At 39.9% G+C, this 25,701-nt stretch overlaps 1 protein-coding gene across 2 annotated transcripts; it reads right to left on the bottom strand.

The window, feature by feature from the left end:
* Positions 1 to 326: 326 nt before the first annotated feature.
* Positions 327 to 24,997, bottom strand: ret (ret proto-oncogene receptor tyrosine kinase). 2 transcript variants are annotated; one of them, XM_086093740.1, is made up of 20 exons: positions 24,696 to 24,997; positions 13,634 to 13,879; positions 13,162 to 13,455; positions 11,009 to 11,247; positions 10,739 to 10,934; positions 10,459 to 10,658; positions 8,778 to 9,060; positions 7,466 to 7,588; positions 7,264 to 7,374; positions 7,040 to 7,153; positions 6,132 to 6,376; positions 5,896 to 6,043; positions 4,781 to 4,888; positions 4,489 to 4,703; positions 4,287 to 4,409; positions 4,130 to 4,200; positions 3,071 to 3,208; positions 2,872 to 2,971; positions 1,968 to 2,115; positions 327 to 1,202 (listed from the first exon to the last, which is right to left on the bottom strand). In XM_086093740.1, exons 1-20 carry the CDS (start codon positions 24,766 to 24,768, stop codon positions 1,045 to 1,047), a joined length of 3,333 nt encoding a protein of 1,110 aa, XP_085949866.1. In that variant the 5' UTR covers positions 24,769 to 24,997; the 3' UTR covers positions 327 to 1,044. The 2 variants fall into 2 exon arrangements, 1 of the variants encoding a protein (XP_085949866.1); XR_015096967.1 differs by having other exon boundaries at positions 1,089 to 1,202; positions 1,826 to 2,115.
* Between the last annotated feature and the right edge of the window lie 704 nt (positions 24,998 to 25,701).

Here is a 25,701-nt window from a genome sequence, read left to right as displayed (position 1 = left end):
AAGCAATAATATATTTTTTATACAGTTGTACTCATAAATGTACATACCCTTAAGGTATGTAAATGAGCACAACTTTACATGTACAAAAACTAAATGTCACTTAATGACAATAAATTGCTATGAATCGTCACCAAAATTCACATGCACATTTTTACTCATGTCAACTTCGACCTCTGAAAATATCAAAACAATTGCAATTGAGTATTTTGGATTTTATGGGCATGAAACGTGAGTTGTGCTCATAAGTTCACATACCCGTATGTAATAATGTATAATGTATAATACAAGATATTCTAGATGTTTCACAAAAAAATAGGCTGTGAAGATAATGTACATTTTTATTGTTTATTACCTGTAACATAAACAAAGAAAACAGCAATGATAGCACTCGTTCATTTACATACGTTTTCCCCTTGACGTGTCCTTACACTGAGTGAAACAAAAGTAGCACTGATTTACTGACACTTTGCACATAATAAAAACAAAATAAAATAACAAAGAGTCAGTTTTACCTCTGCTTGGAAATGTTTCTGAAACATAATGTGGGTAGAACTAAAAAAAAATTGGTCTTTGGACATAGCAAGGAGCGCAGTCCTCCAAAGTAGAAACTTTACATTTTTTTGTCCACTCAGTTCCAGCTGTCTACAGCAGATGATGGTAAAGGTGTCCCCTTTAATTCCTGGGCTGGAACATGATCTTCACAGTAGCACATGAATATTTGGAGGCTATTGTGGAAGCGGCACAGGCACTTAAAAGACATTGACGCTCACTGACATACAATCTGGTACAACAGTCATGCAGTGATACAACGTGGCCAACATGACTGTGAGGTAATTATTAATATACATAAGAGCTGAATGAAACATGGCCTGCTTTGATTCAGCTGGTTTCGCAGAAAAAAAAAAAATACCCAATTTTTCATACCCGTGCAACAGAAATAAAAGGGAAGCAACTTTAGCATCAGATTGTAATCTATACAGTCTTATAGAAATATACACATCTACCAACATATCTTTTCTACAGTGTGGATTCGTCTCGTCACATCTAGCTATCAAGCTTGTCCACAGTTTTTGCGGGCGGAGGCAAAGCCATCCAGTTTGCATAAACACTATCATTGGCATATCTTGTAAAGACTGGATTAGTGGCATCATGTCTGTTGAGCGGTACCGGGCTCTTCTCGGGCCAGTTCGGGTATGACATGCCTAAAAATGAGAACACATCATTTTTCTGCACTCAGTGAAAGAAAAGCAGTGTGCAGACAGCAAGGCTTTTAAATCAAACTCTGCAGTGGCCAACAGACAAAAAAAAAAAAAAATCATCTTAAATCCACAGACGTGTAAGTTATGGCTTTGTCGCCGTTATCAATGGTAGCTAATGTATCAAGGCATCAATTAGTATTGCATTAGCAACCTATACATTCTGTTTCTTTAAGTCACATCACCAAAGAGTTGCACTCAAAAGCCTTACTGCTTCTCCATTATGGAATCATAGATTAATAGCTACACATGGAAAAAGTGAGGACAATTTATGACAATCTGAAATTCAAACCACAAGTAGGGATTAAATTCAGCGAGGACCTGTTTCAAATGTCACAAGTTTCCATCAGTGCCAGCAAAAGAGGACATTATGACCCAAAAAAGTTAAAAAATAAAAAAAAATAAAAAGTACAAATAAAATGTTAATGATGTGCAAACGGTATATAAAAAAAGAAAAAAAGATGAGTGTAGTACGTATTTACAAATGTAGAGTTTTTGGTCAGCTTTCCTGTACATTAGAAGCAGGTCCAAATAAAACAGAATGCAAGACAACGCATAATATATTTTACCATGAAATGGTTCAGGAATAATCAGCGAAAAGGCATGCCCAGATCACAGTCACACACACACTTGACTATAGAAAGCCAAACAGAACTTGCTAGAACAGTTTGCCCTGTTTCTAAAATCTAGTAAATGCATGGGAAATTCTACCATAGAGCTTGTTTTCAATCCATGTGGAGGGGAGGGTTCGAGGGATAGGGGCGTTATTACAGTCCACAAGTGGTGTGTCCTCTTCAGAGAGCGCGTCATCGTACAGCAGGGCGTCAGCAGGCGTGGACGCTGCCAGGTCCAGGTAATCCTGACAAAAGCAGATCAAGGTGTGATTAGGCTGATTATCGGGGCGGGATGAAGCTTTTTTTTTCTTTTTCTTTTTTTAAATCTGTGCTTTAACACACTTCTTTGTTTGATTAAGATACAGCCCTGTTTGAGCAAGAGCGAATCTGGGTGCAGTGTTTTAAGGCCACATTTGAACTAATAATAGGTTCTCAAGCAACAATGGCACAAAAGCTTCACCACAATTTAGTTCTATCAACAGCAAGTGGCAAAATGGACGCCCCCTGAGATGGATAAAAAAGGGTGGATTTTGCTGCTTAATTCACATTCCACAAATGCAATAATAAACATCATATTTTGATTAATATTGTGTTTGTGGAATATGAGTTAATCAGCAAAATCCACTGGGCGGCCATTTTGTCACTTGCTGTCGACTGGAAATGACTTCACAGTTGCTTAGAGCTCAGGTAATGACCAATCACAGCTCACCTGTTATCATGACGACTCACCTTCTGATAACAGGTGAGCCGTGATTGATCATTGATCCAACTGTGATGTCATTTTCAGTCGGCAGCAAGTGGCAAAATGGCCGCCCAGTGGATTTTGCTGCTTAATTCACATTCCACAAATGCAATAATAATCAGAATGCCGTGTTTAGAGTAGTGGAGCAGCATAGAACACGTAATTGTAAAGACCATTTTGGGGTTGACTTTCCCTTTAAATAAATGTAAACAATATTTGTGCTCTTGATGGAAATTTGATTGGCAATGCTTCACCATACCCGACTTTTAACCATCATCTTTTCCAGTTCTTTGCTGATGTCAGAGAAGGTCGGCCTCTTGTCCGATTCTTGTTTCCAGCATCGGCTCATAAGGTTATACCTGCATAGGAAATATTGTTGCAGTTGCTTGCGTAAATATTATTTGACTTCCCCGCAGAGTGCGTTTTGAGCTGCAGTGCACTTGTAACAAATAGCTCACATTTCCTCGGAGCAGTTCTCCGGTCTCTCCATCCTGTAGCCAGTCTTCAGCAGGTTAAAGAGGCGTTCAGGTGCAATCCCGGGATATGGATTGCCTCCTAATGTCACGATTTCCCATAAGAGCACACCAAAGGACCAACTGGATGCAGGAAGAAACACACCATTCGGCGTAATATAAGTGCAATTTCTGCAGAAATTGCGTTTGAATGCTGAAAGCTAAATGCTAATAGCTGAATGCTAAGCCGAATGCTTATGAAGTAAATTGAAAGCTCAATTATGTGAAAATGACAAAGCATTAATTGTAGTTGAAAGATAAATGAATAAAAAGAAGACTTGAACCCGGGAGGCGTGAATTTTTTAAGCAAGTTGAAATTTATATGGAAAAGTGGTATCTGAAAGTACCTTCCATTCATTTAGATGGAAAAGTGGAACTAATGATATCCAATGGAAAAATGAAAAACACCCAATAGCGCCACCTAGGCATGCAATACCCTCCTTCATTTAGATGAAAAAAGTGGAACTAATGATATCCAATGGAAAAATGCAAAAAATAAATAAATCACTCAATAGCGCCATCTAGGCATGCAGTACCCTTAATTTACACGGAAAAGTGGAACCATGATAGTCAGTTGGTATACATTTATATCTCTTGGCATAATTGTCATGGATATATTTGCAATGATCAGTCCGAGGAGGGATTCAAACCCGCGACCTCCTGGTTACTGGAAAAGGAAATTTACCAAATGCACCACTGAGCAGTATAAGACAGCTGGTAATGATGGTCAGTTGGAAGAAGGCGTGGAAAGTGGGACTTAGTAAATGTTCAATGTCGGTCCCATTAAAAATTAAGGGGGAAAAGTTGATATTTAACGTTAAATTGTGCAAAGTAATGTGGAATCAGATGCTAAATTTTTGAAGCAAGTTGAAATTTGAACAGTGTCAATCAGAAGTATTGTTTCTTGGCAAAAAAGTGAGGAGAATAAAAATGACAATAACATATAACATATAATGAAGAGTGACTTATTCATTTGAACATTTCAAAAATGATGACTGTACTCACACGTCACTTTGCGTCGTGTAAATGTGATCAAACAGGGACTCTATCGCCATCCATTTAACAGGTATTCGGCCCTTCACAAAAGATACCACAAGATTTTGCGATGAATTCAGAGATGACATTGAAATGTTTCAAATGTGTGTTCTTTTTTTCTCCTCACCTTGCTCCTCTTAACATAAGAGTCCTCCTCGTACACATCTCTGGAGAGGCCGAAGTCTGAGATTTTCATCTTTCTTCCCTCTGCTACGAGCACATTTCGTGCTGCAAGGTCCCTGTGAACAAGCTGTCGGACAAAACAATCTCAGAAAGCGTCATCATAATATATAGAGAAGATACACAATCAAAAATAATAATAATCAAACCTTCATTTCAGCTAAATACTGCATGCCTCTGGATATCTGCCACGCAAAGGAGATCAGGTCACCCATAGTGAGCGCCCTGTCGTCTGGGTTCTCCAAATAGCTGGAGTTTCGGTTGGCGTCCATTCCCATGAAGCTCGGGCCAACTTTCCGGCTCTCGCGAAGGAAGTTGCGAAGTGAGCCAAACTTGGCATATTCCACGATCAGGTACAATGGACCTATTCAAGAGAAACACAGTCTTTCACACTCCGCGCGCAACGCCGGCTGTGGCTGAGGAGCTCGGTTGAGGTCCTACCATCTTGGCTGCACGCTCCGTACATCTTTATGACGTGAGGATGGTTAACTTGCTTGAGTAAAGTGAATTCGGACAACAGGTCCCGTAGCTCACTATGGGAGGCGTTTTCTGTCGTGGAGAATAATCAGTGATCAGCGCAGAGCGCATGTACATAAAATCCCACCCCGAGTCTAAACACGGCATTCTGATTAATATTGCGTTGTGGAATATGAATAAAGCAGCAAAATCGATCTGTTTTTATCCATCTCGGGGGGCGGCCATTTTGCCACTCGCTGTCAACTGAAAATCGGTTGCTCAGGCCTCTCAGATAATGACCAATCACGAGTCACTGTTTTTTTGTTTTTTTAAAGTTTGGTCATGTGACGTTCACCAGCTGAGCTGGGATTAGTCATTACCTGAGCCCTGAGCAACTCTGATGTCATTTGCGGTCGATAGCGAGAGGCAAAATGGCCGCCTCATGAGATGCTTTATTCCTATGCCATAAACACAATATCAATCAGAATACCGTGTTTAGACTGAGAGTGCATACAACGAAAATTTTGGGTTGACTTCCCTTTTAGTTGTACATGAACATCTCTCTGACAGAGTTGAGTGAGTTTTGTTTTCTCACCATCTCTTTCTTTGTACTTTGGTTATTAGTGAGAAGAATTTTGCAAAAACTCTAATACCAATTTCCAGGTCATGTTTGTGAATGAGAATTAGTTCTCAAACATTTTTACCTGGTTCAAAAAATAATAATCCATGAACATTGTGGAAGTGTGGAACAAGTTTGAAAAAATATTATTGCTACTTCTTGCCCTTACAGTCAACTTGAATTAGTAATAAAGCCTTCTGTCACAATTTTTTTAGAGCCCGACATGTCAAATGTGGCTGATTGTGCATTCTTGGTGTAAAGTGTAAAGATAGTTTTGGGAAAAAAAGCACTTTCCACATTCCAAAATGAACATGTGTTCCGTTAAGTTAATTAAAGACTCTTGATTGCCAATAGGTGCGAAAGTAACTAGAATCGATCCATTATATTGCTTGACCTGAAAAAGTACAAGCGATATAAAAAATTGATGGATGGTCATTGCATCATCATTTAGTAACATCTGCTGCGGTTTGATCTCTCTTACCTTTAAGCATTTTCACAGCCACGGTCGTGTAACCTGCTTTTCCCTTCAACCTGAATGCTGTCGCTTTGACAACTTTTCCAAACTCTCCCTCTCCCAATGTCTTGCCGAGCACGAGGTTCTTACGAGGGAATTCCCATTTGGGATCCTCCTGTTGAAAGGAAAATGAACATCGCGTCCCATATGATATCTCAAAAAGGTCAAAAGGAATAAAAGGCGCGGGGTGAGAAGCAGCTCACGGGTATTTTAAAGGTGTCGGGCTCGATGGATTCTTGCGAGCCTCTTCGTAGGTTGTTCGCAGGGAAGCTGATGGGATAGGCCTGGGCCGGCCGGCGGAAGGTCATCTCAGCGGACGCTATCGGGGGCTTGGGTGAGTTCTTGTGGTAGCGGTGGATGAAGTATGAAGAAAGGAGGATGGAAACGATGAAGGAGAGGAGCAGGACCGTGGCGATGACCGTCTTACACATGTCATCGCAGAGGCCCTCTGGGGTGGGGGGAGTGGGGGGGGGGGTATAAATGTGGAGTTAGTAGGAGAGAAACACTTTTGGAATGCTAATGTTAGTGATAGACCGATGTGTTTTTTTTTTCAAGGCCGATACTGATTATTAGTAGTCAAGGAGGCTGATAACCAATATTTCAAGCCAATAGTCATTTGCAGAAAAAGAGAAAACATTAGCATTAAAGCATGCTTGTTAAAACAACTTTTCAGATTGTCAACACATTTATGGTTTTTCTTTTCATTTTAAACAAAAAGAATAGGCAGCTTTTGTTTAAAAATTATAACAAAAATTACAAGGCGCTTCCAGTTTTATTATTTATTTATTTACAGTTTTCCAAAATGTCAACATCATTTCTCAATTTTTAAAAATAAAAAGTTTAATTTTATAAAGTAAAAATATAAATAAATACATAAATGAAAAGTTCCCTGTATCTCACTAAGCAACAAATGCATGCAAATGTAGCTAATTTTGTTTTTTTCGTCAGGGTAACGTTTGTAAAAAAGTTTCAAAGATCTTCGCAGTAAAATATTGTCTGAACATGTTCAAAGACATGATTTTTTGACAGGTAAAAACTGTCTATGAATACCTTACAAATCCTAGTGAAAACCCCAAATTCGCTACATTCGCAAGCATTCACAACAACTCACCCTCAATATCTTCCTTTTCACAGAAACATCTGTCCATTAAGCAATAACAGGTCCCGTGGCAAGCCTGGATGCCGTTCCTCAGGCCGAGCTCATGTCCGCCGGTCACGGTTTCCTCTTCACAAAAATACACACGCACAGACACACACACATGCCCGCAATCAGAATCTGCCATGCTTCATCCAAAAAAAAAAAAGAAAGAAAGAACAATCCATATCACAACTTACTCGTACAGTCTTGCGGGCATATTGATGTATCTTTGCTTTCAATTGCATCGCAAAAGCTATCCGGACATGTGCGCAGGTCTGGGGAGCAGGTCGAGTAGTTTTCTGTGATTCCTGTAATAATAATCATATTTATATAATGTATATAGTGTGTTGAATATTCAATGCCAATCTTTTTTTTAACTACTGTATATTTGTAAATGACCTTTTTCAGTGCCTTGTCTCCACTGGCATCTCCCTTTAGTTGCCCCCAGGCCTCTGGTGGACTCGCAGTCTCCTCGTCGTCTGTTTTCTGCGCAGGACAGGAACTGCTGACTGTCCTGGTTTACTACATAAAACAAGCACAAAACATTATTTTCTTAAATGCACTGAGAAGAGGGGAACAACATGGCATAAAAATACTTAATTCTAAACAACGGGGGAAAAGCAGGACTGGGATGAAATGATGGGAGTGAAAAAAAACAACTTGGATTTAAAATACACTCTAAAAACAGTTGGTCAAAAATGGATCGATTCTCTACTTGGGTCAATGTGACCCAAATTTGTAGGTTGTTTTGCAGAAGAAAAAAAAAAGTAATTTTGTATAACACAACCCAAAAAGTTGGGTCAGATCCTTGTTGGGTCAAATTGACCCAACTTTGAGCCAAAAATTGGGTCATTTTCTAGAAAACAACTTGGGTCAGATTGACCCAACTTTCGGGGTTGTTTTTCACCAAAAACGAAACGAAACGAAACGAAACGAAGCGAAGCGAAGCCAAACGAAACGAAACGAAACGAAACGAAGCGAAGCGAAACGAAACGAAACGAAACGAAACGAAACGAAACAAAACGAAACGAAACGAAACGAAACAAAACGAAACAAAACAAAACAAAACAAAACAAAACAAAACAAAAGCCTAACATAAAAAATGATCATTCTGTATACAACAACCCATAAGTTGGATCGATCAATTTCTGATCCATAATTGGGTTACTTTTGACCCAATTGTTTTTAGAGTGTAATTGGGCCATTTTGTGTAAAACAACACAGAAAGTTGGGCCAGATAATCAACTTGGGTCAGTTTGACACATATTTGAGTCAAAAATTGGGTAATTTTTTATAAACTTGGATCAAATTCACCCAACTTTCGGGATATATATATAAGAAAAAACAAAATGTCATTCTGTATCAAACAACCCATAAAGTTGGGTCAAATTGACCCATAAAGTGAATCGGCCCATTTTTTATCTAATAATTGGGTTATTTTTGACCCAACTGTTTTTAGAGTGGATTTCACACACTCTAAAAACAGTTGGGTCAGAAATAATCCAACTATGGGTAAAAAGTTGTTGGTGACTATGGGTCAATTTTGAATCAAGAAATGGGTCTTTCAGCGTAAAACAACTCAGAAAGTTGGGTCAAACGGACCCATAAAATGGATCGGTCCATTTTTTATCCATAATTGGGTTACCTTTGACTGTTTTTAGAGTGCATAAAGATTGCATTGAGTATTTATAAGCATTTGCTGGTATTCCACCTTCAGGATCCAGAATGATTTGAATCTGAGTGCTGGTTTCCGACTGTGCGTGCGCCGCCTGAGCGACAACAATGTATTGCAGATCCTGGCACTCGGATCTTCTCAGGGGCTCGGAGTCGTTCACGTAGAGGAATCCCCACATTTCGTCCGGCGCCTGGCCGATACTTATGGCTGAATAGCAGGACAGCTCGTCAGCAGAGACGTTCTTATCGGGAACCTTGAGCTGGTATGTGACACTGAAGCCATCAAACTGCTGGCAGTTTTCCACACAGACTCTACCAACCTGAGAAGGGGTGAAAGAGGATTTCATGTCACTTTCATATGTGGCCTGCGATTGACCGGTGACCAGGCAGGCCATGTTGTACCTGAAAAGTAGTTTTTTGTTGTTTTTGTTTTGGTATTGAGTCAGCAGGGGGCAGGCTTGGCAAGAAGTGAAACTGAAAAAGCGCTACCACTCTGATCAAGTGTCTACAAAGGAGAGGATGATGAATGTGGCTCTCCAAGTAGCGCAGACAGCAAGACTGTTAAGCACTCAGCTAAGTAGCATTTAAAAAAAAAAAGTTTATTTACCACAGTTATGTACTAAGCAATTTTAATATGTCTCATTTACTGAGGTGGACTATTATGAAATACGTTTGGGCAAATACGCATAATGCAATATAGCGACATTGTTTAATTTTGGTCAGAGTCTATCATGTTGCAGAAACAACACAACAGCAATACACGTCACATCACTGTGACGTACCAAACGACAATGCAGGACGATTATCAGACAGGCTGATTATTTTTTTAACATTATGACACATATCAGCATCAGACATTTTGAAAAATCCAACGGCCGATGAGCAAACATTTGAAAACAGAGTTATTAAATTCTCTTCTAGCACCTGACGCTGGTAGCCCGCTAGCTAGTAGCTCCGTTGAGGTTGTCTTTATTTTTATTTTTTTACTTAAATAGTGAAGATTACAGTTTCAATTATTTCAATGATTTACTTTAGCAAACTGATGTTTTCATTTCACTCTATACGATAATTTTCAACAAAGTCTATTTTCTATGTTTACATTTTTTTTGAACATGTTGCAAATCGGAATAGTTGTTCTTAAAGGCCTTTAAACAAAGTCAAGTGTTCGGAAATTGAAATTATGATATTTTCACTTTTACAGCAAACGAATATCGGCTCCAAATATCGGTTATCAGCCTCCTTGACTACCAACAATCGGTATCAGCCCTAAAAAAAAGCATACTGCTCTACCACTAAACACATTTAAAATATTATGGATTCCCAACATTAATAATATAATAAAAACGTTATGTTAGCTCACAGGATCCACTGGAAGTTCTGACAGCTTGCTTTAACAATCTCCCCTACACCTTAATTCAGTCTAGTAATAAAGTTTTGTCCTGTCTCGAAGAAACCACCAGGATATTGCACACCTTTGTTGACAAAATATTTGACTGATTAGAGTTGAATGAAAAATGGGAAAAAAATGGGCTGCTGGAACAATCCATCACCACGGCTAAACGCAAACCTCAGAGATTAACTTGAGGTAGTGGATTGAACCCTAATAATACCCCCCCCCCCCCAAATAATCAAAATTTTGCCAATTTAGGTTGTTCTTGTTTCTGAAAACAGATGCCATTTTTTCCCCCCACATACACTTTTTAGTTGAGTTTGACTACCTGAGCATAAACTGAAGCTCTCCGTGTGAGTGTGAAGATATGTGTGATGTTCTCAAAGCGGATGTGGACCGGTAAGATGGTGACGTTGAAGTGAAGCGACACAGTTCCCTCGAGACCAGGATAGGTGGTGTCATTGACCAGGTAGTCCAACTGCACGCTGCGATTCTCCGTCACAAGCAAGCTCCTCTTCAGGATCAGCTCTAAAAGGGACACATGACAGGTTTTCTTCTCAAACATCCTGCTCTTAAAAAGACGAGGTGGAGTTGATGGGATGACTTACGGTAGTGATGAACGGTTTCTCTGACGGCGTTATGAGTAGCTTTCTTTTCACTGAAGCTACGTTTTACATCAAAAGTTTCTCTGGTCCAAGGATCGGTGTTGAGCAAGGTCTCAACATACTTATTGTGACTTTGATCTGTGGAATAGATGGACGTCAAGTCCCTGTCAAAAACTGACAATGAGCCGTAAGTACCACCCTGGAAAGAGACAAACGAGATGAATCAGCATTTCTATAAATCTTATTTCGGATTCAGTCTTTTTGTTTTCTTACTTTCGTCCGATTGAAGCTGATGACAACGTCCGCTGTGTCGGTTCCATTCGCATGTGGTGCGTTATCGTCCTCGTCATTGACAAAGACATCCAGAGGAGTGTCCAGCGTCGTAACGGCGGTTTCTGTACTAACTGTGCAAACCAGAAGGAGTCTGTAACGTTCACTTTCTTCTCGGTCTAAAGAAGCAGTCACAACCATCTCTGAGGTGTTCTGATTCACAGCGAAGGGTGCGGGCGTCTCTATTAGAACAAGAGGAAATATACACCACTGTTTAGACGACACTGAGGAAGATGTGCTTTGTCAATATTGGGGATAAAGTCAGAGTCCATTAGATGTGCTTCCTGCACTCACTCAATTTATTTTGATTTGGTAAAAATACAAACAATGACGTTCCAAGATTTGCCATTTACGATTCTATTGCTTGTACTGTTTTCGGTTTTTGCTATGTTTTTAATATTGCTTTTAAGGTAGGCTACTTTATGCAGGCATAGTATCGAAATTAAAATTCTGATATTGTGACAACACTTCCATTTATACAAATGACTAAACTCATTGATATTTGTTTCCTACCTTGTATGTTTGTATTCATTGTGAGAAACTATTAACATGGATCATTGTCTTCACATAGATCACTATAACTAATAACTGGTAATTACATTTAAGATTATACAATTATACAATTAAAAGATATTTTGAGCAACTAAGTGTGTCTCAAACTGGTATCACTTTATATTTATCAGTACCAAGCAAGTTTCAAAAAGGTTGGTGACCTCTGATCTAAAGCAAGCATCAGTGTCAAAGTTAGCTATCAAATGCTAGCTTGCTCTAAACAGCAATGTGACATGTAACATGGAATACACCTTACTACTTTTTATTTTATTTATTTTTTTACTTTTATTTAGAGTAAGTAAAGGAGTTGAATCAGTATGTAAAGTTTTGTGGCATATCCAACCCCTTGCCTCTGAAATAGGCGAATCACCATGATAATGCCTAGCTAGCTAGCTACTAGCTAGCTTCCAGGAGATGATGTCAGTGCACACAATATTCAACATCCAAATCCTGTGAAAAATGGTGTCAGAAGTTAAATGTTAGCTGTGAGGTCATCTACGTTTCTATAGTGTACTAAACAGAACTGTGAAAACAGGGCTACCCTATCTAGTGCTAAAAAAGGTACAGGTGTGTTGCCAAGTTTGAAAAGTTTAGGGTTGGGGTCTGCAACCTGTGGCTCCAGAGCCGCATATGACTCTTTCATCCTTCTGCTGTGGCTCTCTATAACTTTAGAAAATAAATAATGAATATTTTATTTACATTTAAATTAGTTTGTTTGTTCTTTTATGTGTTTTAAATTTGAAGAGTATGATGCGTTTGTAACATTTTAATTATTTTATTGCTCAAAAAATGCATCGCAATGTGCAACACCTGGCGCCCAAATTTATCAGGCTATTCGACTTCCAGTAAGCAGACCATGGATAAATAAATCTAAGAGGGAAAATTTGTGAAGAAAACAGAAGGTTTGTTGCTACATGCTACACGGATCTTAAATACAATTACTTTGCAGGTCACATTTCACAGATGACAGTTTACAATCGTGTGTGAAAAGAATGTGATGTCTGCAGTCCTGGTGCATGTGCTCTGATGCTGTTTGCTGTGGATCGGGAGCAGAAATCATATTAACCAGGACAAAGACAAATTCTAATTGGCTATTATTGTATTGCTAAGTGAAATCATCTTTTAATTTCAAAGTGACATCTTGAATTATTGTCTGTATTCATTTCATGATTATGAGGACACAAATACAGTAGAGGCTAAATTATTCATTTTATTTGAATGGAAGCGTCTTTTTTCAGAATTCAAAATGTTTCTGGTAATGCAGAAGTTTTGTGTTCTCTGTAACAGTTAATAAGTGAAATACACTATATATAGTTTTATATATGTATGGGGGGGGCAGTTTTATCCTCACTTTCGAAGTCAAAGGGTTTTGTGGCTCACTATGGTTTTTTTTCTTTATGAGTGACAGTTTAAATGGCTCTGAATATTTAAGGTTGCCGACCTCTGGTCAAGGGCCAGCACACCAAAAAAGCAGCACCTGCGAGGGTAACCAATACCTATCGTTGTCAAGATACAATCTTTCGTACTTTTTGTTAGTCTCTAACCTGATTCCACACTGTAAGAAATGGTGTAGTTGGGGCACACGTTGAGTCTGGTGAGTCGTCGCAGCTGCATCACTGCCCCAGGAAATCTGTTCTCCATGATGTGTGGTCTGGCGCTGTCTCGATGAGGGAAGCAAAGCTCTTTCATATCTGTCTGCGCGCATTGTGGCATCGTGGCATTGACAAAGTCCAGGATGATCCGAGGGGTATTTCTTGTGATGCACCAGGACCTCTTGGTGAAATTAGGTAGCACCACAACATAAAGTGACAACTTCTTCACAGACCACGAAGGTTTATCTGATCGGATTCAGAGAGAGACAAAACAAAGACCATTTCAATCTCTTACAGACCTCTCCCTGATGATGAAACTCCTTTATCAGTATGGGTCGAGTGCAGTCAATCTAATTGAATCTTACGCAGACGATACCTGACATCGTCGCTACAATGGGCTGAAATGCTTGCATATGCCACTCACATAGCGAGGCAAAATCATGCTCGTCCAGGGTTTTGTTCAAGGACAGCACTCCGGTGTTGGCGTCCATGTCAAACCAGGTGCTGTAGCCTGGCCGCTTAATGGATCTTGACCAGCACAGGTAGAAGTGCGGCTTCTCAGACTCGCTGTCCAACATGGCGTGGACCTGGAGGACCCAGCTCCCCGCCGCCTGGCCAACATAAATGGTCTCCTTGTACTCATTCTGGGGGAAGTACAATCCTTTAGCTCCTGGTTAACACACATGATAATGGTCTGTTTAGAAGACAAGATACAGAGACAGTATCATATATATATATATATATATATATATATATATATATATATATATATATATATATATATATATATATATATATATATATATATATATATATATATATATATATATAAATATAATGTAATTAATGGTGTCAAAAAATGTGTGCGTTAATTTTGAGTCCATTTAAAGTTAAAACGTAACACATTTTTTTAAACGTGCGATTAATGATCGGCCCTTATTTGGAAAGCCTGTACTGGGGGGAGATCCAGTCACAACGCAGCGGAGACGTCCACGTCAAAACTTAGCAGTAATACATTTAATAATTATAATAATCATAATAATGCAAATATTTGTGGAGACGGGGGTCAATTAGTATTTTACAATTTTTTAAAATGTGCAGAATTTCACAAGTTACTTCATGTTAAAGAATAGATAGCGCTTAGTATGAAAAGAAAAAAACACTGAACTATAACCAGTATCTTACAAATGCAATTATGCCATCTAGTGGCAGAGAAATGACCTCAACACAACTCAACATCACACTTGTTTTGTTCAGTATAGTACAGCACATATTTTTAATTGTAACTAAATTTAATGAATTATTATGAAATTACTGTATCAGTGACTAAAAGTTGCAACCATGTTTCTATTAGTTGAACTTTTGTTTCCCACTTTTATGTTAAAAAGACTATGAAACTTAGAAAAAAAATTACTGTTCATTTTATTGTACATTTAGAACAAATAAAATGTGCGATTAATTGTGAGTTAACTATTGAAATCATGCGATTAATTACCTTAAAAAATGAATCACCAAATATATATGTATATATAATTTATGGTTGAATGGATTGCTATTAAATCAGGAGCTTTCCCCCCAGCATTCACATAATCCCCCCACCTTCTCCTGCATTCAGTTAGCGGAAATTGAAAGGAGGGCTCAAATGACACTTAGGCAGCTCTTTTAATGAATTTCTCATGTGGTCGATAATCATGCGGTTTCCGATCGACCTTGTATTCACCTTGAGAAGTTTAATTACACCAGATCACATGATACAGAGGAGAAATGAATCATTGCCTGCCACAGGAAAGGGGGTGGTATATATATGCTTGTAAAGCTAATCCATAAGGAGCTGCATCACATCAGCTATATGTTTTACAGGAAAATTGAATTGCAAGTGTTCGTCCTGTAATTATATCCCTACTATGATCCCCTTTGACGACAGTGGGCGACCATTTAGGGAGCGCGCTAATGTCATTAGCAGACAGCAAAACTAGATTTTCTATTTCTGTTGGTGCAATTCAGGCCTCAGCTCTGGTTTCAGACATTGATTTAATTTCACAGGACTTGGATGACAGGAGGCTGGATTGATGGATAAAATGTTCTTTCCTGAAAGATTGTGATTCACTCAGGGTGGTTGCAACCTTTTTTGTTGAAAGTCTGGGGGGGGGGGGGGGGGGGGAGGAGGGGACAACGGGGCTGTTGCGCCTCCTGTGGGATGCGTTATAACAATATAAATGAATTAGATTTTTTTCCCTCAGTTACAGCCAAGATAGAGGATAAAGGCAAAATGGTATTATCTACCAAACAAAATAGAAATAGTGAAAAAGACAACATCTTAAATGTATTAATTAAATGGTATGGGTGATTTTTTTGTTTTTTTGTTGCTTCTACTAAAATATTTTTTGATAAACCATTTGAATTTGGCAAGGGTACATATGATTGTATTTTGCAGGCAATTTAGGGGAAAGATACATACAAATGGCTGGTCTCTAATTATACCAATTGCAGCCTCTAGAGGGCACTCTTATCTTGGTAAGCAGACCCCCGACTTGCCACAGCGGAAAAACGGGTTCAATCATTCTCCTAAATCAGCAAACAAATGACAATAATGATTGACAGCGATTTATTTCTGGACATAAAACCAACTAGAAACTCCCAGTTGCTAACCGAATGGAAGCAAAACATATTTATTAGCTTGAAGCCACTAAGCAACTTGTTCATATCAGTCAAAATTTAATTTCTCTCCAGGACTGAAGCCAAAGGAAGGCAAGTAATCAGAGTTCATTAATTGGATGGATCAAGCTGACCTCTCAAGGCAAATAATTTGCTCTTCAAAAACATGATGACTCATTACCTTCCCACAGAAATGATACAAAAGGGACATTTTAGTTCCTCAGGCCTTGTTTAGAACACAGCGAATAATGTTCTTCCATCAATTTGGCATATCACTGCAAATCATTCCTGGAACAGCATTAGCTTGTTACATCTCAGCAAATATATTACCATCATAAGTTGAACCATTAAAGTGTTATAAAAGCTGATACTGAGCTGCACCTTTCACAATGTAACGTATTGTGAGTGCGTAATTTTGCAGGCAGACACTGCGTTTGAACAAGAGGCCTCTTACATTCCCACATGTTTACAATTTTCTACCTGCGAGTGGATGCAAAAAAAAAACACCACACAACAAACACAATGACGGCATTCTCTTTGTTTGACCTTGTTATGATGCCAGAGGTAATAATAATAATGACCCGTGTATCCATTTTTTTTCTCTCTCGTATATTATCTGTGGAAGGACAAAGGGGACGGAGGCTCATCACAATAACTATGAGATGCTGCACAAAGTGTGTCTAGAGGTGCTTAGTCGGTCGGGGGCTGCGAGGGTGGGACGCCCTTTTCTGTTGTCCTAGACAAAGACGGCAACTCAATTAGCTCAACGCGCGCTTCGACAGAGATTTACCAGCAATGAGCTCATGCGCTTGCTAAGAATCACCCCCGCGTCGAGAGACGCGCACAACATCACGATTGACAGGAAAGCAGGCTCTTGCTTCGCTCGTCTCGCTTGGTTGGTGTTAGCACAGAGGCCTCTGTTTGCCAAGGTCAACATGCTCTGCATGTGCCCTTGGAAACGGCTCATTGGAAAGGCAGCAGGCCAATCAATAACCCATACTAATCAACGGCGATGCTGATTGTTTTCCACTGATTAGACAGACATGGAGGTGATGGAAGCGCGTGTAAAAATCATCGCACACATAATGGACACGCTCTCGGACGCATTATAAGCACGGGCACAGCAATATAAAAACGTGAAAATGAGTGCGGCCATTTTGAGTTCATTTAAAGTTCCTTTAATGCCACAAATTTTCTTAACGTGCAATTAATTAAAAGCCTGTACTGGCCTGTTACTTCATGTTAAAGATTAGATAGCTCTTAATATGAAAAGAAAAGTGCACAGAGCTGTCATCAATGTCTTACAAATGTAATGATGCCATCTGGTGGCAGAAAAATGACATCAACGCAAATCAACATCACACTCGTCTTTACAGTACAGTACATCTTCTTTTTTTTTTAAACTAAATTTTCTGAATTATTATGAAAGTGACTAAAAGATGCAGCTATATTTCTATTAGTTTACCTTTTTGTTCACTTTTATGTTAACAAGAATATGAAAACTTTATTTTTATTGTGCATTTAGAACAGATATAACATGTGTGATTAATTGTGAGTTAACGATTGAAGTCATGCGATTAATTACGATGACAATTTTTAATAAAAACATTTTTTTTTGATTACACCATCAATTACAATTACAAATAATCAACTCCGACAACACTACTTGTTATTATGCAACAGTTATAGGACTTGTTCACTACCATGATTCAATTAGCTAAAAAAGTTCCATGTTGAGATATAATTCCACTTATGAAAGCCATTATTGATCACAACATTTTAAAGTGTCTCCTATGCCGGCGTGCAGTATTGTTGCATCATATCACACTTAGAAGATCAACATATATCGAATAAAGGTCAGGATTTCAAAGCAATGAGGTGTTATATAAAGTCATTTCCTGTATCAAGAGCAGCATTCCGATTTATCCGATCACTTTCCGGCAAAAGCCAATCAGGTAGTTTGCTCAGTTTACTGCGCTGCATACCTTAACATAATAATCCATTACAGCATAATGTAATCCAATTAGCTGAAAGAGAATAGAAGAGCACACGATCCAAAGTAGCATGTTCATCAGTCATCAACAAATCTAATAGAACATCTCCTGAGGGGTTAGATGCAAGTACAAATTAAGTTTGAAGAACTTCCCGGGGGTCTGTCGGCGGGAGCAAAAATCGGTCACGTGACGCAGACTCCGGGACATTAGGCTGCTTTGGGAAAACATCTCATCTCAAATGTATACATCAGCAATTGTTGAAAACAAGAAATTATTGATGAGATTGATAAGGATTTCATTTCTTATTTTACACAAACTGTGCACAGTCATAGTTTTTTGTGTGTGTGCGTTTTTTTAGAGGGGAATTTTTTCTTTAGTATGTAATTAGTTTCCAATAGTATGTTCTATGTGCCTCCACTGGTTTAAATACGGCATACTGATTAATATTGTCTTTGTGGAACATGAATTAAGCCCCCCCCCCCCTCCCACACCTGTTTTTCTCCATTTCAGGGCGGCCATTTTGCCACTTGTTGTCGACTGATTCTGACATCGCGGTTGCTTGCAGCTCAGGTTTCGACCAATCATGGCTCATCTGTTTTGTAAGTTTGGTCATGTGACATTCACAAGCTGAGCCGAGATTTGTCGTTACCTGAGTCACTGTGATGTTCTTCAGCCGAAGGCAAGTGTCAAAATGGCCGCCCCCTGAGATGGATAAAAACGGGTGGATTTTGCCGCTTAATTCGTATTCCACAAACACAATATGAATCAGAATGTCGTATTCAGACTAGTGAGCCATATAGAACATATTGTAAAGAAAAACTTTGACTTGATTTCCACTTTAAGTATAAAAGGTGCTAAAAATAAGGATTGATTGATTGACTGACATTGATTGCGATAATACCGTGTTTAGGCTAGTGGGGCTGCATATCAATTATTATTGTAAAGAATAATTTTGGGTTGACTGTCACTTTTAACAAAGCTTACAGTTATTAAAAGTAAAAAATATAGTTTTTTTGTTTTTGTTTGTTTGTCAGGGAGCAGGCTACCTACTGGTTGATAGAGAATAACAAACAGACTGTTGGTCCATGACCATTCTAGCGGGTGGATGCTACCATTGAGGTAGCCTTCATCCATAGCTTTATCCAATACCGTCGTCGTTCAAATTTGGCCAAGCCTGTAAATTGACTCACAAAACAACAAAGCTAATTGTAGTATGTGAGCTTTTCACAGTTGTGCTTGCATATCATACCCTTTAAGACACATTCAACTTCTTGTCTTTATGCTAGGATAGGCTCCAGCTGCGACACAAGTGAGGATATTAAACAATATGGAAAATGTTTCGACGGACGGGGGGTACACTAATGAAATAAGAATTTACTTTTATTCCTCCCGTCTGGATCTGCAGTAGTCACACATCCAACAAGGACACAAATGTCCTTCTTTGTTTCACTCATAGTTGTAAATTCTACGCGAAACACAGCAGGCACCACTCGGGGAACTGGAAAAACAACTTGTGAAACAAAAGGCCCAAATTCCCAAGGGGCAAGATTTCAATCAACGTCTCCTAGTCCTTTCATCGCAGCAAATTAAATTCTAACCATGCATGAGGAGGACGCATGACCCATAACTGACTAAAGGATCATGCAGAGCTGGGGAAGTTAAGAGGGGGATGTTAAACCTCTCAGAAGTAACATGAACATTACTTCCTACAGATGATAGTAAAGGGTTATTATTGTACCCCCCCCACCCCCCAAAAAATGTTTAGCCATCAAATTACCTTTTGCTAACAGGAAGAAGCTCTTGTTGCATCAAATAGCTTGATCACAAGTGAAGAAAAGATGAATAACCCAATAGACAAATAAATACCACACCTGCATGTACAATGAGAAGGAACATGCTCATATAAAATATGTATGAATTACTTCCTGCATCATGTTTTCAAATTGTATTCAAAGAAGCGTAGTGACGGCAAGAGAGACAAATTAACAAGATGAATGACGCTTCCAGACTGGCAACACAAAACAGAAGCTTTACTAAATCATGCAACGAAATAAGGAGCTAAATCAAATAGCGGCATGCGCCAAATGAGATTGATTGCTTTGGTGCTGCTAAAAGAGAAAGATGCTGATGAAAATGATGCAAGCTCGAAGGAGGAGATTGGAGAGAGGTGGTGGCCCCTCCTCTGGGATGGACAAGGCACGGCTGGAGGTTACCACTTGGTTAAGGTTACCAAAGGACAACGGGGGTCAAAGGTACGGAAACACGGTCACGGCGGAAGATAAACGGCTCGATGCTTTTATGTGAAAACATCTGTGGCTCATCTCGCCAAAGTGATGGATTACGTTCGACTGTCGGCGACTAAAAGGATTCGGAAAAAGGCTGTTGTGGGTCTACGGCAAAGCCCGCAACTGATTCCGTTGGCCTTAATCAATGATTAGTCAGGAGAACCATTACGACTAATCATTAGCTACTTACTATTATAAGAAAGTCTTTTATGCACCAAAACTGCTTTCCAAACAGAACAATTTTTAGATCTTTGACCTTCCTTTACGTCACCGAAAGGTGTAAGCTGCGGCCGCTATTAGCCACTGAGCGTTAATTGCCCATTTCCTCAGATTCATTACCTCAGCAAGAAACACTTCGCCAACCAGTAGCACACAACCTGGAGTGGGGAGGATGGGAGCAGCCACTGGATGCATTAGAGAGATGTTTCAAACATTAAAGAGCCACAAATAAGCTGCACTCGATTTATTTTTCCTCTTACCCCGTTAATGCTTTAAACATGAGTGTGACTTGCACACTTTATTGCGATCCAATACAAATATTTTTCTTGTCCCGTAGATGAATAAATTCATCAAAAGACAAGTAGAAACACTTAAAATAATGCACATGCAAGCAACAATGACCACAAAATGAAAATATTCTTAAATTAATACCCAATCAAAGCTGAGCATTATTAGCTTTGTAAATGCAAAATTCTTAATACTACTCTTGTATGGGATCTGCCAGTAAATATTATCCATCCATCCACCCATCCATCCATTGGTCCGTCCATCCATCCATCAATCCCTCCATCCCTCCACCCATCCATCCATCCATCAGTCCGTCCATCCATGCATCCATCCATCAGTCCATCCGTCCGTCCATCCATCCATCAATCCTTCCATTCCTCCACCCAGCCATCCGTCCATCAGTCCGCCCAACCATTTGTCCATCCATCATCCACCCATCAGCCCTTCAAACAGCCATCCTGTCATCCATCCATCATTCCATCCATCAGTTTATTCATCCATGCATCCATCCGTCCATCCACCCACCCGCCCATCCATCCATCCATCCATCTATCCTTCCTTCCGTCCATCCATCATCCATAGCATCCATCCATCAGTCTATCCATCTGTCCACCCACACATCCGTCCATCCATCCACCTGCCCATCCATCCATCCTTCAGTCCATCTGTCCATCCATCCATCCATAGCATCCATCAATCAGTCTGTCCATCCGTCCATCCATCCATCCTTCAGTCCATCAGTTCATCCATCCATCATCCATCCATCCATAGCCATCCTTCCTTCAGTCCATCTGTCCACCCATACATCCGTCCATCCATCCACCTACCCATCCGTCCATCCATCCTTCAGTCCATCCATCATCCATCCATAGCCATCTACCCATCCGCCCACCCATACAACCATCCATCCATCCACCCGCCCATCCATCCATCCTTTAGTCCATCTGTCCATCCATCCATCCTTCAGTCCATCTGTCCATCCATCAGTCTGTCCATCTGTCCACCCATACATCCGTCCATCCATCCACCCGCCCATCCGTCCATCCATACATCCTTCAGTCCATCCATCCATCCATCCATCAGTCTGTCCATCCGTCCACCCATACAACCGTCCATCCATCCATCCATAGTACTGCTGGTGTTATATATCTACTGTATGTGCAGAAATGGCCGGCAATTTGTTCAAGTGGGCGTGGCAAGTTAATAATCAAATCATAGTTTTTGGACTCTGAACAAATGGTGTGACGTCATCTGAACCGGCATTTTGTTACATGGTAACTGTTTAACGTGACTGAACTTTTGACAGTTACGGACTTAAACCATGTGGAACGCATCTTACAATAGAATGTGTATGAAGGCCATACACGTCGTTGGAATATAGCTGTACCTTTTTTAATAGTAGTACACAATTTAGCTCTAAAATGTTAACTATTGATCACTTGAAAATTTTCTGCTGTGTTAATATCTGCTACTTCAATTGTTTGTATAAATGCCTTGGGCGAAAATACTGCCGACATGCACAACAATCGCTAATGCTAAATGCTATCTTGGTTGACTCTTGAACAGCGCTAAACAAATCAATACAGTGCACTCACTGCAATCCAACCTTTTTTGCCCGGTCCCGATGGCTATTGAAGAGAACCTTGACAAAGGGGGATATTTGAGCTGCTCTAACATCTCGTTGATGGCAACAAACGAAAAGGAAGTTTGAACTAGCTTGCGTTAGCTAGAACGAGGCTACAGGCTCATACAACACAACGGGGATGGTTTTAAAATGGAACCAAGGAGAAAACAACATTTTGGCTAGCCCAGTACGCCGCGGGATCCTGGAGTAAGTTATTTGAAAACCTTTGAAAACGCTGCATCAACGGCCAGCCTTCACGCTCAACATGAGATAAGTGAATATAGCTTAGTAAATGTTTGATGAAGATAGAGCAAAAAGTAAGTACAATAAGTAACCAGTTCAAAGTTTATTGAGGACTTGCTCGTTAACGTGAACAACAATCATTAAGTGCTGATTTTGGCCTGAGTCCAGGCACTAATATATATATATATATATATATATATGGGTGGATGGATGTACTGTATATTACGTCAGAAGCTTCAAGAAGTCGATTGTCATTGTCATTATGGAATTGAGAACAATGCAATTGATATGATGCGTCATCTCAGCAACTGATAACAAACTAAGCGGTGTGTTCAGACAATATTTTCCCAAAGAAAACAAACAGGCGGTGTTTGCCCGGAGATGTGAGCAGCTGCTGCACACCTGCCCGCTGCTCACCTCCTTTCCTCTTTCACCCTACTGTAGCTCTTTTGTTGCCACAATCAGCCAGGTGAGGAGATCATATGGGATGTATTTCAACACCCACCTAAATTAGCATCACGCGCCTTTCACTTTCTCCGTCAAACCCGAGCAGCAATGAGACGAAATGCCTTCAAATAACGTATACTGTACACGTAAAAGCCAATCTGGAGCAACATGGATGTGCGATGCAAACTAACATCAATCAGCCTTTGTGTGCCACGTGGACTCTATAAAGCTGTTGTCAACATGACAAATAATCAGAGGACATTACATACAGCCACGTCACTTTAAAAATGATCATGAATCACTTTAACAACCCTGCATGAAGGAAGCTTCTCTCGGGCGATTACGTTTACTGGTCACCACTTTTGCAGAAATGAAAGCACACGGACAATTCATATGAGCACGACTGTCTCATCTTGATTGAAAAGACGATGAAATGCTCCGTTTTTTTTCTTCTTCTTCTTTCTTTCTACATTACAAATTCCATCCAACTTGAACGACAGTTACTTATCTTGGCCTCCCGTGCAATCTCCATTTTATATCCCGGAAATGTTGTTTCACACTAAACTCCTTGCTTTTGAGCGCTTTGGGCAAAGTCACTAAAAACAACAACTGAAAGCATAGACTTTGTCCAAAAATGTCCGACTCAAGATTCAGGGTGAACTTAAGGTTCACGTCCAACCCCTCAGCGAGGCATTAAAACCATGAAGACATTCGCTTCTGTACTTTTGTCCGCATTTGCAGCCACACGAAGACGTCCACGCTCCTGTGCTATGAGCCCCACTTTAAATATAGACCACTTGGGACGACCGTGTTGGTACAGTTGGGCTGCGGGATTGTGAATGGGATTATGATATTATGATATACGGCCGTATTCACTCCACTGTAACACCAACATGCCATACCTCACACAACATGAGATGCACACCATGTCGATGTTACTTCACGCATTGTTTGGGCTCAGAAAAACAACTATAATAACGCAATTTAGTTGATTAATTGAACTTTCTATGAGCGATGTTCAACACTACTTTTTTTTCAGTAGTCTCCAATACCGATATCAAGTACCGATACCACTAGTACTTTTGATACATAAAATTTCCCGCAAAAAAAGACATAATTTTAAAGATCTATATATCCCAATATAGCATTTGTCTTTAACATTGCATGAAATTGATGGCAATTTTCTATTCTTCTATTTTCTAATTTCTAGTTTCTGATCATAAAAAATGCCCGAAGAGGGTGGCTGACTGTTACTGTGAAATAAAGTCTACGTATTGCCCATCCCTACTTTTTATTTAACATGCAGTAGGGGAAAAAAACTGTGAAATTAAAAATTCACAGTAGGCTACTACTACTACTATCCTGAAATCTACTCCTTAACCGTTATATACATTAATTATCAAGAAGTGAAATCCAAAAATAATTTCCACATATAGACCCCAAAATGCACGCACACATTCTGCATACTTTTATAAATACAACCCCCACATAACCACTTGTTTGTGTAGTGTAGTCCCCCCCCCCTTCCGCCTATACCCTTTACTCATTCGATTCAGCTTTTAATCGTTATTTGTAATAATAAAGTGCATTAAAAATATATAATACATCTTACTATGTTCCCAAGTCAAATGAAGAGTACAATAAACTTGTATATTTTCAAATGATACCCTCTCTCACTTTTTTTTCCCCCCATCTTAGACAAATAAATAAATAAATGATGCTGAATCTTACCTCTCAGCAGCATCCACAGCAGCAGCAGCGCCGAAGCGCCGTTTCCCCGTGAGAAACCACAACTTGACCCCATCTTCGCCAACCATAAGTGAAAGTTGATGCATGCAAATGCAATTCACAGACTCGACGGAACCGGTGAAAACAAGTAGGGGTAAAAAAAAAAAGAAGAAGAAGCGACGATAAAAAAAGAAAGCAGTGCGCGTGTCCCGCGTGGCCGCCACTCCGAGTCGTCCGTGTCTCGTGGATCCAACGTTGCGGTGCGGTGCGGTGCGTGCAGGCTCCAAGTGGTTGCAAGTGGTTGCTGTCGCTGCTGGGCGGACCGGCTGCGCGGGGCGTGTGGGGGGTGGGGGGTGGGGGGTGGGGTGGGGAGGGCGGCTTTGTGCGCTGGTGGTGGGGGCTCACTGCCTCATTGCCCACGCTGCTTCCGCAGCAGCAGGCGGCAAAGCAACTACAGGAAATTTAAGAGCAGCGGGTCAGTCATCTCATTAACACGCCGCTGGGAGGAAATGATCAACAATAACCATTACATGCGTGTAGGGAAAATGTGCCAAGAACAAGAATTTGATCCGTGTAAGTCTTGAGCCATTCATTTTCATACTAAACTGTTGCTATTATAATCACACATTGAATTGAATGGCTTGAAAACAAGCAGAACTTGTGAAAACATCATTAACTGGCCACAATGCGCACAATTTAATAAGATCTAATAGAAGAGTTGATTAATGGTGCCCCATTTATGATTTACAGCGTTGTCTCCCTGTTGGAAAGTTGAAGTGACGATAGAATAGATAGTTCCCTTGTGATGTCATCACGTCGTGCGTCCACCATATTTTTTTTGGGCTTTCCGAGCAGTTGGCACGGTGTGTCAACAGAAAAGATGAACCCACGAATTACTCCAACATCGACTCAGATCACTTCAGCACAGGTTAATTAGTTGTCCTTTTTAACGTTTCTTCTTTTACTAAGCATGTTTACATTGTGCACATCGTCTTCGTACGTTCCTGTC

The sequence above is a fragment of the Leptonotus elevatus genome, chromosome 13 (assembly GCF_054856555.1).
Source record: "Leptonotus elevatus isolate MCC_2025b chromosome 13, RoL_Lele_1.0, whole genome shotgun sequence".
Classification (NCBI taxonomy): domain Eukaryota; kingdom Metazoa; phylum Chordata; class Actinopteri; order Syngnathiformes; family Syngnathidae; genus Leptonotus; species Leptonotus elevatus.
Note: the sequence above shows the minus strand (reverse complement) of the source record. Positions and strands in the feature narration are given on the sequence as shown.

Bases quoted from the DNA above. Each gene is read 5' to 3' on its own strand.
- ret (XM_086093740.1), bottom strand. From the start codon at position 24,768: ATGGGGTCAAGTTGTGGTTTCTCACGGGGAAACGGCGCTTCGGCGCTG. The intron at 7,375-7,465 runs GTCATTTACAAA...TTATTATTACAG, and splicing joins GAGACAAGGCACTGAAAAAG to GAATCACAGAAAACTACTCG. The intron at 3,209-4,129 runs GTGAGTACAGTC...TCCTGCATCCAG, and splicing joins TACACGACGCAAAGTGACGT to TTGGTCCTTTGGTGTGCTCT.